At 40.7% G+C, this 14,625-nt stretch overlaps 2 protein-coding genes across 2 annotated transcripts in view; one reads left to right on the top strand and one right to left on the bottom strand.

The window, feature by feature from the left end:
* The window catches only part of c18h10orf90 (chromosome 18 C10orf90 homolog), an 80,725-nt gene extending 79,507 nt beyond the window's left edge, over positions 1-1,218 (bottom strand). Inside the window, exons 1-2 of the mRNA XM_077626448.1 lie at positions 1,096-1,218; positions 462-1,019 (exon numbers count right to left, since the gene is read on the bottom strand). Coding sequence (XP_077482574.1) covers positions 462-977 — 516 coding nt within the window. The 5' untranslated portion in view covers positions 978-1,019; positions 1,096-1,218. The remainder of the gene's footprint in view (positions 1-461; positions 1,020-1,095) is intronic.
* Positions 1,219-3,278: 2,060 nt separating this feature from the next.
* dock1 (dedicator of cytokinesis 1) overlaps positions 3,279-14,625 on the top strand; it is a 79,753-nt gene continuing 68,406 nt past the window's right edge. Inside the window, exons 1-10 of the mRNA XM_077625429.1 lie at positions 3,279-3,475; positions 11,573-11,656; positions 12,478-12,518; positions 12,618-12,673; positions 12,781-12,877; positions 12,946-13,094; positions 13,174-13,309; positions 13,396-13,553; positions 13,623-13,704; positions 13,799-13,934. Coding sequence (XP_077481555.1) covers positions 3,433-3,475; positions 11,573-11,656; positions 12,478-12,518; positions 12,618-12,673; positions 12,781-12,877; positions 12,946-13,094; positions 13,174-13,309; positions 13,396-13,553; positions 13,623-13,704; positions 13,799-13,934 — 982 coding nt within the window. The 5' untranslated portion in view covers positions 3,279-3,432. The remainder of the gene's footprint in view (positions 3,476-11,572; positions 11,657-12,477; positions 12,519-12,617; positions 12,674-12,780; positions 12,878-12,945; positions 13,095-13,173; positions 13,310-13,395; positions 13,554-13,622; positions 13,705-13,798; positions 13,935-14,625) is intronic.

Below are 14,625 nucleotides of genomic sequence, written 5' to 3'. Positions count from 1 at the left end.
TACAGGGACAGCCAAGATTTTACAACAAAGTCTGTGGAACTCTCTTTTATTTGAGGCTCCATGTCCAATTTTAACTTGAATCCTGTAGGCTTTGGAATCACAAAGCTTCAATGTGTTACAGTGGCAAATCCTCCGGAAACCAGAGCGAAATCCTGACAAAGATGTGCTTATAATGGTGCCCTTGGCGAGAACAAATACACTTGAATCAAGGTAGCACCTGTTATCGAAAATCTAAGTGGGCACACATTAAACATTGAGGGTGAATTGCAATCCCACATTCGCCACCCACAGAAACATGGGGACAGTGCGAGGGTATTTCTCTTCTTCATTAGTCATTATCAACCTTCCTGGGCAAATTATTGGACTCCAACCTAAGTGAAGTCCCTAAGTCATTGTTAAAAAAATAAACTTGAGTTGTAAAAATGTGGAATAAGTTCAAAGTTAAGCATCTTTTGTCTTACCTGGGCAGCAGAATGTGGTGAAACAAGTTGTCTATGATCCTGTGAATCTTCCACCTTCATCACTCTTTGAATCGGAAGCCACCCGGTTTTTACGGGTACAACGTAACTGCGTTGAGACTGCTCCTTTTTTGGGGTCTTCGAGATATGAACCCTTTCCAGACTTCCCCTCCGCTGGGCAAGGAACTCACTTTGCAGGGACTCCCGGCTGCCTGTTAAACTACCCTTCATACTGCCGCACGAAGACGAGACGCCGCTGAAGGACGGAGTCCTGTACGGTGTCCGGCTGCGATTGCTTGGTTCGTGGTCGCAGAACACCGGAGTGTCGCCCTGCATCCTATGGAGTTGCCCCAGCCAACCATCCACCTGTCTGCCCTCGATGGCGCTCCGAGGCCGGGGGGCTCGCCGATTGACGGATAGAAAGCTCTCCCCCTTGGAGCTTTGGGTTTCCCATTGCGACTCGTCTCCGGATCTCCTCCAGCCCATCGGCAGGTGAGCAGCTGGCCTTCGTAGTGTCATGCCCCCAGTGGCTCAGGTATCCACTGGGTCTCTGGTTTCAGGCTGCGATGAGAGATTAACACTGGAGGACAACCTTGATCAAGTGGACCATGTTTCAACTTTGGATACCAATACTTACCAAAAGTGGACTTGGTTTTCTAATTTTAAAGATGTAAACAGTCTGCTTTCTGTAAAAAAAAATGTGCAAAGGGGTGCTGTCTCCAGTCGACTCATACAACTGGGACTGATGCTTGGCCAAACAAAGGAGTTACTGAGCACAAATGCTGATCATCCAGTGCGTACAAGGGAGGGAGATGTGAAGATCCAATGGGTGGGGTAGTTTGGGTGAAAAAAACAAACATTTGTTAATTCTAAATCAGATTTAAAAAATGTTTATTTAAAGCTTAATCATCAACATGTGTTATTGAACATTGAAATCGCTAGGGATGCCATCTTTGATGGACCCATTGAGACGAATATCAATGTTAAACCATGACTTACGAATACTAAAATTATGCTCGCAAATCTCCCTCATTTGTGCCTGTCTTAGAAAAGATCTTGTGATCAGCAGCTGACGATGAAGTTCGTCTGTCCTGGAGCTTCCTTCTGAACCATGTGACCGTGGAAAGACTGTCAGTACAGTCAACAGGCAATGCACATGATGCGGCTCTGTGCATCAGTGCTTGCTGGCTTTAAATTGATCTTATAAAAATGGAAGAAATTGGATTTCAGTTCTACTTAAAATGCTATGCTGCAACAGGGGGGATTGAAAATGAAATGAGCCAATCTCATTTGCAAACCAATTTTTATATTTAAATTTTAAAAGTCATTTTGCATTCGCTATCTTAGATGGGTAAATATGATATAAAATACAATATAATTTAACTGTTTTGTAGTAACCTGGGCCTAGAGACTTATTTGGGTTCCCTGTTATGATAGACATATCTACCTAATGTTGTTTCAATATAGTGAAACTGACCCTGAGGGCTATTTTTTTGGAATGCTGCTGGGGCATTAATGCAAGAGATTTTTAGAGAGGTTATATTCAAGACCCCTCGGGCATGTTCATGGTCCAATTAATATCATGTATTTTGCAAAACAACAAACACATCATTTCCAAGGTAACAGAGAAACAGGAGCTTCTTTCATACATCTGCAGGAATATCAGTGTCATAAGAGCTGACATAGGAAATGTACAAAACTGCAAAATATGAACTGTATTTTTCATTATAAAACATGAACTTATGATATTAAAACGGCCTCTTAGGGCACCAATAACTACGAACATAAAAAATAGCATTAAAAAATAAATTGCCATTTTCATTGACACATTCTGTATGTTTTGTAACGACTATTGGTGGGATTATTATACTTTACGACTTTAATTAATCTCCTCTCCTATATTAACTTCTGCAAAACTGTTGTCTTAGCATGTTTTCCAGACTTGTAACTGCATAAAGCTGTATATTATTATTTTACAAGTGAGTAAAAGCACCCCAAAAACATTAGCCGTATGGGATGTGGGTGAAGTGGGGGTGCATAATTGAGAGCGCCCCCCACACAACATGAAAGCATAATACACCCATAAACACACAAAGAAACACCCAAAACACTGTGCCAATGCATTGGAGGACATTAAAACTGCAAAATGTAATTGTGTTTATGTTGCTAATGTAAAAAAAATCCTGTATCAAATCAAATAAAAAATACAATGTTACTGACAAATAGGTGAATACTGTACAATTATTTATTATGTTTGTATAAATGACACTGTTTAATTTTATGAATTATTGATATATTTTTGTGGACGATCTTAACAGTAATTCAGAAATAGTACCCTGTTTACTTAAAATGTTAATACTCAAAGTATTGATCTTCAAACATTTTCCTAGCAACATGTTGAAATAACAAACAAATAAAATCATAAACAAAACTAATCTATGTATATTATTATTATTATTATTATTATTATTATTATTATTATTATATAATGAAGTCACTAAAACTATTGTTCCCCCAAATTCTGCCTGCCAACAAGTGACAATTTAACCATCATGGAAAAGTAAAATCTAAGCGATTCTATTGGTCTAGAGCTCTTACACCTGCCGACCAGGTAAAATGTGATTTCAGGTGTCTACTCATTACAAACTTTTGTGGCCCTTAAAACGACACCAATCGCAAAATGAAGACTTCCGTATTCGCCTGAAGACAATTTCCAGTATTGGTGCTCTTTTTTTATAAGATTAAATGTATTTTAAAAGCGACATTATTTTAATAGTGTAAGATGCTTACCGTGTCAGAAAAAAAAGTTCCAATGGTGCCCCCTTGTGGAGCCTCCAGTCAGCGACGGAAAAAAATATGGCTGCCCGGAGTATCTACTCAACTCTCGTCCAAAAGTGAAGTAAAAGTCCAGTGATTTGCTCGCGATCAGGTCTCGATCGGGGCCCTTCTGGAACCCTGGGAAGGAGTTCGGAGAATGTCTCGCTGGGTACCCACCAAGAAGGAAAAGTACGGCGTGGGTAAGTTTAAGAAAACAAAACAGCAACTCCATCGTTAGCGTCATGTAGCTCTCAGATTTAATAAGTTTGGGAAGGAACAGTGAAGCCGAACTCTGATTTCTCGTTCATGTTGAGGATTTTTATGAGTGGGCACTTCGTCACTAGGGTTTTGGGGATCAACTGTTAAAATCTGTGATTTTACGTGGTGGTCGTGGTGGGGGAAAACGATGGGAATTGTTTGAGGCGCGCCTAGGCTGCTGTTTCCTGTATGGACAGGACAGAGGGGCCCTGCTCGCTCGCCTCGCTTCCAAACTCTTCCACTTTGCCTTTCTGCAAGCAACTTTTTGCAATATTTGGGTCATATTTTACTTCACCTCTCGCCTTTTTTCTTTGTAGCCTGACGCGATTTTTCCATTACGCCTTTGTTCCTCTTCAAGAAGATCGATGAGTTGTAGCGTCCATACACATGGGATAAATCACTTCAATATTTGCTTGCTAATTAGTGTCCATACCACAATTCTGATGACATCGCACACTTTTGATTGATTATATATCTGTGTTACTATAACTGTAAAACTCTTCTTTAGCGTACTGTGAACTCTTAACATTTTGACTGCAGGATAAAATCATATCATGATAAATAACCATAATATTGGCAATGACTACCCCTGATAATGTTATAAATAGAATTGTGACAGACTGTCACAATAAAGCACTTGTCCTAATACTGTTGTGAAAATTAAATTCCTTTAAACAAAATCAAAGCATCAAAGAGCAAACTCCAAAACAACAAAGATGTTAATATCATAGGAAGTGACAGATAGTATCACAATACAGCAGTTGTTTTTTGTGTGCTTGAAACTTTCATATGCATTTTGATTTACTGTCTGTTTCATAACAGCCAAGACAAACCATCTTGGGGGATGCAGTCCAACAAATGTGGTAGTAATTAAAACACTGCCAGCTAAAATTTGACCCAAGCATTTTGAATCATCAATAAATGTGGAGATGGCCGTTTTACATTTCCTTCCATTTTTTTTATCGTCCTACCTGCCATTGAATATAATCTCGGAAAACTCTAGGTCAGGGGTCGGGAACCTTTTTGACACAGAGAGCCATAAACAATTCCTATTTTCAAATTGTATTTCTTTGAGAGCCATACTCAAAATTTTAGTGGAAAAATGTGAAAATGGAAATGTGACTTTTTTGGGGTCATTTTACCACTTTTAAAGTACCGTATTTTCACGACTATAAGGCGCACTTAAAAGTCTTAAATGTTCTCCAAAATAGACAGGGTGCCTTATAATCCAGTGTGCTTTATATATGGAAAATAAAATAAAATGTGTCATTCATTGAGGGTGCGCCTTATAATGTGGTGCGCCTTATAGTCGTGAAAATACGGTACTAAATGAATTATTTTGACAGCACTGTTGCGCAGTTGCTAACCAATGAAAATATGCATGCAGAAAAGTCTAATAAAAATATAATTTAAAAAAAAGATGATTAAAGTTAGAGGTACTGTCAGTGCCATAGTGCCGACGTGACGCTCCTATTGGTGCATTTGGAACTCGGCTCTGTCACCAGCGGTTTAAAAACATATTTTACCTCACAGGTTAGCGAAGAGCCACATGCACCCATCAGAAGAGCCACATATGGCTCCCGAGCCATAGGTTCCCTACCCCTGCTCTAGGTGGACAAAAACCACCTTATGGCAAAATCTAATTAAGAGGCCCGAGAAGAAACCTCCTTTGGATATCAAATACAAAGAAGAACGTGTGCAACTATATGCAAGTATTGATCCAAACAGCCTTGCATTGTTGCCAAGGTGCCCCCCACTTTGCTTCATTTTCTTGGCTTGACAGATGGCCCAATGGTGTGCTTGTTGGCAGTGTGAAACGCAGTTCAGCGACGTCGGCGCGACATTACATAATTTAGATGGGACCGGGGTGATGATAATACATCAGAGCCGCCAGACTGTCAGCTTTCATTAGCCGGCTGGTAACATGATGGCAGGATTTTCCGGCCGCATCCCATTTTAGCCCGAGACTTTGTTTACGGATTTTCTTCAGCAAACACTGACAAAAATAATATATAACCTTGGAAAATGTTTGATACCTTGCGGCTAAACATGGGTAAATAAATAAATAAACAGGATTGATGACTTTTCCTGAATTTTAATGATAAAGTGAGATCAATCTGTAGTCTGGATAAAACTGATATTAACTTCATAAAAAGATAGTCTTCATCATTGTGATGGTTTGCAAAAAATAGGAGAAATTCCACAAGAAATTTTCAAAATTGTGACACCAACAAGCTTGCAAAGTTAGTTAAAAGGTTCATTTAAAACTTTTTTTGTATTAAATGTTCACCCCTGCCCTGCATCAGCCCTTTTAATCTACTTTGCAGCCAATGGGGGCGTCAACACTGTACGACCCGTCTTCTTCTTCAGAACATAAAGAGCTAATCTCCCAAGTACTTCACTTCAAGACTGTCCATCAGCGCTTGTTTTTAAAGTCCCCTAAGCTCTCTGTTGCCCCAAATTTATTGGCAAATCAACATGCTCAGCATCTTTCGAGCAATTGGGTTCATAAATAATGTCAATGTCAACTTAAGGCATCGTTTTTGTTGCGTTTCACTGCTTTTTTTTCCACGCCCTTTTATTTATAATGGAGTTGTCTGTCACTGTGGACATAAAATTGCCTCCATAACTTTTTGCCATTTGACGGAAAGGCCGTTTGGTGTATTAATGTGTGCACTCATGCCCGGTTAAATGTTTGTGATGACTTAGACGGCGGTGGTGGTGTGTTTAACTCTGCAGGCACTTTTAAATTAATGCCTAGCGGTGCTAACATACATCACCTTGCTTTAAAATCTGTGCCATTCTTGAGCAAACACCAAAAATGCCCAACTCTGAATACGTGGGGATTTATTGTTTAGTCCATGGTAGATGGCGGCAGGCAAGCAAATTAGTTTCAAGTCTTTCGCTGATGGTGCTTAATGAGCACTTTAAGTCTGCAGCTCAACGCCGCTCCTTTGCAGACGTGGAATTCTCAACAGAAAATCGCCCACATTTCCTCTTCAGCCAATTATAAACAACAACTCCTTGAAGACATTTTCATAAAAGTGGGGATAATGCAGATGCGGCTAAAATCAAGCAAGTACAGAGGGAGTGAGCAAAGCTTCATACTTGCTAGGAGGAAATTCTGCTTGAGATGTTAAGAGCATGACAATGGATGGAGTCCTTCCAATATGGGGAGAAGGAAATATGATGTAGCGCAGGAAGAAGAACAATGCATCATTAAATTGGTGTTTAGAAATTGGTGGTAAACATGGAATTGTGTTTCATCACGATTTTTTAACAGATCATTTAATCTTGTACTACTGTCAGGTTATACAGTTTTAATTTTGTAAAAACAATATGTGAAATGCTGTTTTTTGGGGGGGGTCAAACTCTGCTTGAATTTCCTGTCTTGTTGCAATGTAAACCTGCAACCTTAACATATTCGCTTTTGCATCTGACTCATCCATTCCAAAACATACACTTCACGCCAACCGCAGACCTCACGCCAAGGCTGCACACTCATAATACGCATTAACACCTTTGTAAATAGCCACCCTACTGTGTTTTACTGAATTATGTCATTGCCCCCGCCGAGATCAAAGAGTCCATAAAATGTTTGTTTTTGCTTTGTTCAAGCAAAACCCATAAAATGAGGATTGACACATTGTATCTACTATATTTTTCCACACGAAAATGTAATATGATCCTCTTTTCTCTCCCTTTATACCCACGGGCTAGTGCAGGGGTGGGCAAACTTTTTGACTTGCGGGCCAGAATGGATACTAAAATTTGAAAATGAGGAAACGAGGGTATTGCAGGAGAAAGGGAAATGAATGAGGTCATTGATTTTTACTATAATTTGGACAACGTCGGTGGGCCGGATTAAAAAGCCTAATGGGCCGTATATGGCCCGCGGACCGTAGTTTGCCCATGGCTGGGCTAGTGTCTAATTTATGGATTTTTGGGCGCAACTACCATCATGTTTCTTTGTTAAAAGGCATTGGTTGCATTTATACAAGAATATTGCTGAATGGAACTTTAACTTTGATACCAATATAGCGTTGCTAATTTTATAAGAAGGCAAATTATTTACATGCACATGTTGATGATATTAAGTTGATTAATAATGTATTTTTTTAGCATCTGACGGAACAAAAGCTTTTGACGAAACTCCTCAAAAATCTAATTTTATCTGAGATTCCCTGGCAGCACATTCACCGTTGCTAGTAAAATGAAAGTAGTGGGCCGAGTCGTCCGCGACGTTATCGATGGCACACCGGCTCCTTCATCAGGGTCCGTTAATGACCACATTATCGATGGTCGCATGGATTTGTGCGGTTTATAATTGAGCGCTATGTGTGGAATAACAATCAGTCACAGTGTCATTTGGGTAATTGTGGAGTGGGCGTGTGTCATTAAGCGCTGGCCTGCCATCTGATTCCACTTTTCCAGGTCTTCATGTAAGAGGTTTACGTCTGCTAATGGAATGTCCAGTTACCCCTTCAAACTCATTTTAGCAAGTGGTGCTGATATGTAGCATATATTTGGAAATATCAAGATCCTTTGCTACCATCGAAATGCATAGACGTCCAATCCATTTGAACTGGGAGAAGCTGGCAGTGAATGATGGGGCATTTTGGGCTCAGCAAGTGACCCACATTAAGATAAACACACAAGCATTTCCTGCCATTAGCGCTGGCATAATCGAGCATACTAGATCAGTGTTTCCCAACAACTGTGCCGTGGAAAATTCATACAATGTAATATTCAGGGAGAAAAATTAATAAGTATATAACAAGATTAAAATTGAACTATTACAAGGTTAAAATCAAAATATGATGAACGGTGAATTATAGATGATACTATTACAAGATTCCAATTGTGAAATGGTAATTTTGTTGCTTATTTTTCTCTAACATTTGTTAGACAGTTGTTTGGTTTCTAGGGCATCAACTTTTCGTGTGTGGTCGATTGGTCACTGGTCTTTTGGTCGTCGGTCTTTTGGTCGCCGGTCTTTTGGTCGCCGGTCTTTTGGTCGCCGGTCTTTTGGTCGCCGGTCTTTTGGTCGCCGGTCTTTTGGTCACCAGTCTTTTGGTCGCGGTCTTTTGGTCGCCCCGACCGCGACAACGGGCGACCAAAAGACCGGCGACCAAAAGACCGGCGACCAAAAGACCGGCGATCAAAAGACCGACGACCAAAAGACCGGCGACAAAACAAGGTAAAACAACACGGTCTACACATCAATAAAAGCCAACAATGGCCATGAGCAGTTTCACTGAGCCGACATGTGAGTGTATAAGAGTTTGTATGCACATGCGTTGTCCCTTTAAGAAGCTACGTCAGTCAGGGTCTTAACAAGTTCTCCAACAAAAAACAATAAAAGTCCGGGAAATTTGGAGCTTTTCTTTAGCCTAATAATTACTAGGGCATTAAGTATGACTAAAAAGTAATTCGCAGTTTGTATTTAGGGAATTTGAGCAACGATTTAAATCAGGGGTCACCAAACTACGGCCCGCGGGCCGGATACGGCCCGCCGGCACATTTGGACCGGCCCTCTGAACAATACCAGAGACGCTATCGGATTTTTTTTTTATTTTATTTTTATTTTTTTTTATTTTATTTTATTTTATTATTTTTTTTTTGGGGATGCGGCCCGCCGGCACATTTGGACCGGCCCTCTGAACAATACCAGAGACGCTATCGGATTTTTTTCCTATTTGGCCTTGAAGACTGGGACATTTTAATCTTGTGTTTGGTTCATTGCACCCCTGCTGAGCCCACAAATCATCCCAGTGAAGCGGGGCTTCGCATTGCTTCTTTGGTGACACGCGCGGGGAGAGTGTTTCCCTTTGATGCATGCGGGCACGTCCACCGTTGCATGCACGAGCAGTGTTACCGAGACATCTGGACGATCGCAGGTGAGGGCGGAGCCCTGGGACCATCGCGGACTATTCAAGCATATTAAAACTGCAACCTGTTTGAGAACGGAATAATGGCGAAAAAGTTAGGTGAGAGAAAGATTGATTCAGAATGCAGGATATTTAACCTGGAGTGGACAAACGATTATTTTTTTGTTCAATGCAAAGAAAAGGCTGTTTGTCTCATTTGTCAAGAGACGGTGGCGGTATTCAAAGAATACAATCTTTGCCGACACTATGAATCCCGTCACAAAGACAAGTACGATAGATTGCAAGGCCAAATACGAGCAGACAAACTCTCAAAGCAAAAAAGTGGACTACTATCTCAGCAGAACCAGGCATCCGTTCGGGCCAGCTTTTGGGTTGCTAAATTGATAGCAAGCAGCGGTAAGCCTTTCACTGACGGAGAGTTTGTTAAGAAATGTATGGATACTGTCGCGGAGGAGGTGTGTCCCGAGAAGAAAGATGCATTTAATGCCGTAAGTCTGTCGTTGAGTACAATGACCAGACGCGTTGAAGAAATCGGGAGTAATGTATATGCCCAGCTGCAGCAGAAGACGAAATAATTTGACTTTTTTTCATTAGCACTGGATGAAAGCACGGACGTGCAAGACACAGCGCAACTGCTCATTTTTATTCGTGGAGTTAGCGCAAATTTTGAGATTTGCGAGGATCTGGCAGCCCTCCAAAGTCTCAAAGGGACTACAACGGGAGAGGATATTTTTGACAAAGTGTGCCAAACCATGGAGAAGTTGGACCTGGACTGGTCAAAGCTAGCTAGCATCACGACTGACGGGGCTCCTAGCATGGTGGCCGAAACTCGCGGTCTAATAATGGGACGCATGAACCGGGAGTTGGAAAAAAGGGGTCTCACCGCCCCGCTACGAGTCCACTGCCAAATTCACCAGCAAGCACTGTGCTGCAAAATGTTGACGTGGGATTCTGTAATGACGGTTGTGGTGTCGTGCATAAACTTCAGAGCAAAGGGAGAAGATTGTGCATGGCACAACAGAAAGTTAATGTTCCATGGCTTTTTCTGTTACAAACTGACACCGGCCCCCCATCAGAGAAGGGAAAAGTTATGTGGCCCTCACAAGAAAAAGTTTGGGGACCCCTGATTTAAATGGTAATTATCACTTACCTTCCAGGTGACCAAAAGATCGGCGACCAAAAGACCGGCGACCAATTGACCGTGTACCTCAACTTTTGCCCACGTAAAGTTTTTTTATTGTAATATCAGGAGATTAAAGTACTATTTGGAGAAAAGTCATAAAATGATGTGATTAAAACATTCCATTATTTTTTGCATCACTCGACTAGTACTGTACTAGATGTATGGTGACGATGCTGCCTTCCCATTTTTTTTGTTTGTTTTGTGGCTCTCGCCTCATGTCGCTGCCTTTTGTGTACTTGAAACAAACCACATGCATTTCCTGCGGGTAGCGTGGTTCTTTGTTCACATATCAGCACGTAATTCTGGTGAATTCTCTGACCTCTTGGATTATTTGAGGGGGGCACAAAAATACTGGCCTGTATTTATTTATTTATTTTTATAGCAAAACCTCACACGCGAGGTGATTCTCACTGTGCTAACTCATGCAGTTTATGACTTCCAGGAAAAGATGACGGTATTATTGACCTTATAAAAAAAATAGACACTTCATTTTCACGGTTAGGCTTTTCCATTTAACCACTGTAATATTTTTCTACACTGAGGGTAAAGAATATATTGTACATTTGTTGTGGTACTGTTTGTGTTGCGGGAAAAAAAGATCTCAAGGAGAACTTGAATGTCTCCTGGAGAACCTTGCTGATATTTGAAGGAAATCGCATTAGATGTGAAAGTTGCTTTCAATCTCCACCTCGCACCGACTTCTGTTAACATGTGCTTGTGTCAGCTGTTGGTTTAAGACAGCCATGGCCCATTGCACTTAGACATGACAAACAACAGTTGTTTTTTTTATTATTGGAAGCTATTAAAGTGGCCTCAAACCAAACTGAATTCTGATTAGTTTTGCACCGCCCCCAGTGTTTTGGTTTTTTCCTACAGCTTGTTGATGATGACTCCATGGCGTCAGTGTTAACTGGCGTGGGTGGACGTTGTAAACTCATCGTAATAATCCCTCTGGTCTTTTTCAGCAATCTACAACTATGATGCCCGCGGAGAGGAGGAGTTGTCGCTGCAGATTGGAGACACGGTGCACATACTGGAGACACATGAACGTAAGTTTTTTTGCCCCATGTCCTATCAATCACAAGACTAAGCCATTAAAGTCAAAATCTCACATTTTTTCACATTAAATTTTGTTAAGGTGTATTGAAAAATAACTGATCAAGACTCACACACACAACTATTAAAATTGTACAATAAAAATAATGTATGTTGCGGTTTGCCTCTGCATAGTTGAAAGCGATTATATAGTCAAAAGTAAGGATTCCAACAGAGGGCACATGACTTATTGGAAACCACAGGTTGTTGTCTTTAGCATACGAGTCGGATAAAAAATAAATTACATTTATGAATCTATGATGAAGTGTAGTGATTGAAAAATTAACATACTTAAAATATTAAAACCAGGATTTTTTTAAACTACTGCACTAAAGCCTTGTTTTTTTTGGGTTCCAAAGTCCCCAAGGTTCCCAACTCTCCCTTGGCAACACGTCGTTTGTCACTTAGCCAAAGCAGTCTTTAGCAAAATATTTTGATCAAAACAACAGAATACCTACTGGCTGGTCCACTTCTATGTGCTCAATCCAGTCGGTCAGTCAGATAAAAATACAGGCTTATTTTGCCAGTGTTCGTGTTAGAGAAATTTCCTACACAAGACGTATTAACCATTTTTCCAAAATAATGAAGGAATTAATTAGTTTAAAAAATAAAAATAAATTTAAACCCTGCCTGCCACAATATTGAAACAAAACAGATGAGGGCGCAGTCCATAAAAAAAGCCTACCTTCAACTACATTACTTGTCTTGATTTTAGGGCGGAAGTATGACATCTGTATTCTTCTCTAATCCTACCAACTGTTCCCCCTTTTTGTAGACTGGTTCAGAGGCCATAGGTTGAGGAGGAAATCCAGAAAGGTAAGCGACACAGTCAAGTTAACACAGTCAACTTCTGATTCACTTCTGACACAGTGCATGTTATGCCTTGACCTCATTGCTCCTGTTCTGTTCTGCCAGGGCATCTTTCCCGCCTGTTACATCCACTTGAAAGAGGCCACTGTCGAGGGCAGCGGGTCTGTACTTGAACAGTGTGTTGTATGCCCGTGAAGTGAATTCAGAGATTATTGAGGTTTGGCTGTAATTGCCATAGGTCGTTCTAAATTTGTATGTATTACTACAGACAAAAGGAGACGGTCGTTCCCACCGAGCTGCCTCTGGTGCAGGAGGTCACCACTACGCTGCGAGAATGGGCTTCAATATGGCGGGACCTCTATGTGGTAAGTAAAATGTTTTTTTTCTCCCCCAAGTGTCTGGCTGTGTTTACAAAAGTTTTTGGGGAATTTAGGGAGACAAGCGCGAGATGTTCAACTCAGTCCGAGACATGATTTATGACCTGATTGAATGGCGCTCCCAAATCCTTTCGGGTACACTGCCCCAAGACGAACTATCTGAATTGAAACAGAAAGTCACGTCCAAGATTGACTATGGCAACAAGTGAGTATTGGGTCTGTTTTCATTTTTAAACATGAATTATTTTGACCTAAGAAAAACATTCATCATCTATTTTCTCCAGGTACTTGGATCTGGATTTGGTTGTCCGTGACACTGACGGAAACATTCTGGACCCGGAGCTCACAAGCACCGTCAGCCTTTTCAGAGCACACGAAGCAGCCTCCAAACAAATTGAAGACCGCATCCAAGAGGAAAAGGTGGAAGAGAACTCTATCTTGAAGCTATCATTTAATTGCCTTATCTGAAATCCCGAACTCAACACTGTCTTTATCCTCACCTCTAGTCTCAAAGGCAAAATATTGACCTGAACCGACAAGCTAAGTTCGCCTCCACGCCGGCGTTCGCTCTCTTTGTTACGCTCAAGAACGTGGTATGTAAAATCGGAGAGGACGCCGAGGTGCTCATGTCGCTCTACGACCCGGTGGAATCCAAGTTCATCAGGTGAGACGCATGGAGAGATCCTTCTATGCACAAAAGACATTGGTTATTATTCTATTTCTTCTTTGGCAGTGAGAACTACTTGGTCAAGTGGTCCAGCTCAGGTCTGGTGAAGGACATCGACCAGCTTCACAATCTGCGTGCAGTATTTACTGTGAGTTGAGTTTTAACTCCTGAAGCCATTGATATTCAGAGAGACGCTGAGTAGCGGTGACAATCATATTGCTTGATTATTGGCTTCCTTTCAGGATTTGGGCAGTGAAGACCTGAAGCGAGAGAAAATTAGTTTTGTGTGTCAGATCGTGCGGGTGGGCCGCATGGAGCTGCGGGACAACAACACTAAGAAGCTGACGTCCGGGCTCAGGAGACCGTTTGGCGTGGCAGGTCAGGGTTACAATGTTGTTTCAGTGCCATTGACGGTGATGAAAGTCCAATACATTTTGGACATCAATAGCTGTTAATGGTAGTCAATGAGTTAATTAGCCTCACTGTGGGGAAAAACAAGTGAGATTTAGCCTCACTGTGGGGAAAAAACAAGTGATATGCTGTTAGTTGGCCGAATCACTTGCTTATTGATTTTTTTTTTAAATAAATGCTTTACTCTGAATAAGCATTGCAAGTGCCATATGTAAATAAAGCCCCCTATTTGTGGAGTCATTGAAAATAAAAGATGATGACATTCAAATATTTTATTGAAATTTAATTAAAAATATATAAATATTAACAAACCCATTCGTTAGAAAAATTAAATTACCGGTAAATTAAGTACAGCAATACCTTGATGTCCAAGTTGTTCAAATTATGAGGTCGCTTGTATAATTTTTAAACATTTTACTTACTTATTTTACTTTATTTTGTTGAGTTTTTCCCATGCGTTTTCTCTATTCCTACTATACCATTGTTAATTGATATTTGTCTTCTTTATGAAAGCAACAAAAAATGTTGATGTTTTTTTGTGAAGCATTTTAACGGCATTTCAAGTTGTTTAAATGCAGAAAATGAATTTGACATATACATAAATTGGTTCACGAACTGGCTCACAGAATTAATTAACATCGTATGTCATGGTAGCTCT

This window comes from Stigmatopora argus, chromosome 18, assembly GCF_051989625.1.
Source record: "Stigmatopora argus isolate UIUO_Sarg chromosome 18, RoL_Sarg_1.0, whole genome shotgun sequence".
Taxonomy (NCBI): Eukaryota; Metazoa; Chordata; class Actinopteri; order Syngnathiformes; family Syngnathidae; genus Stigmatopora; species Stigmatopora argus.
Note: the sequence above shows the minus strand (reverse complement) of the source record. Positions and strands in the feature narration are given on the sequence as shown.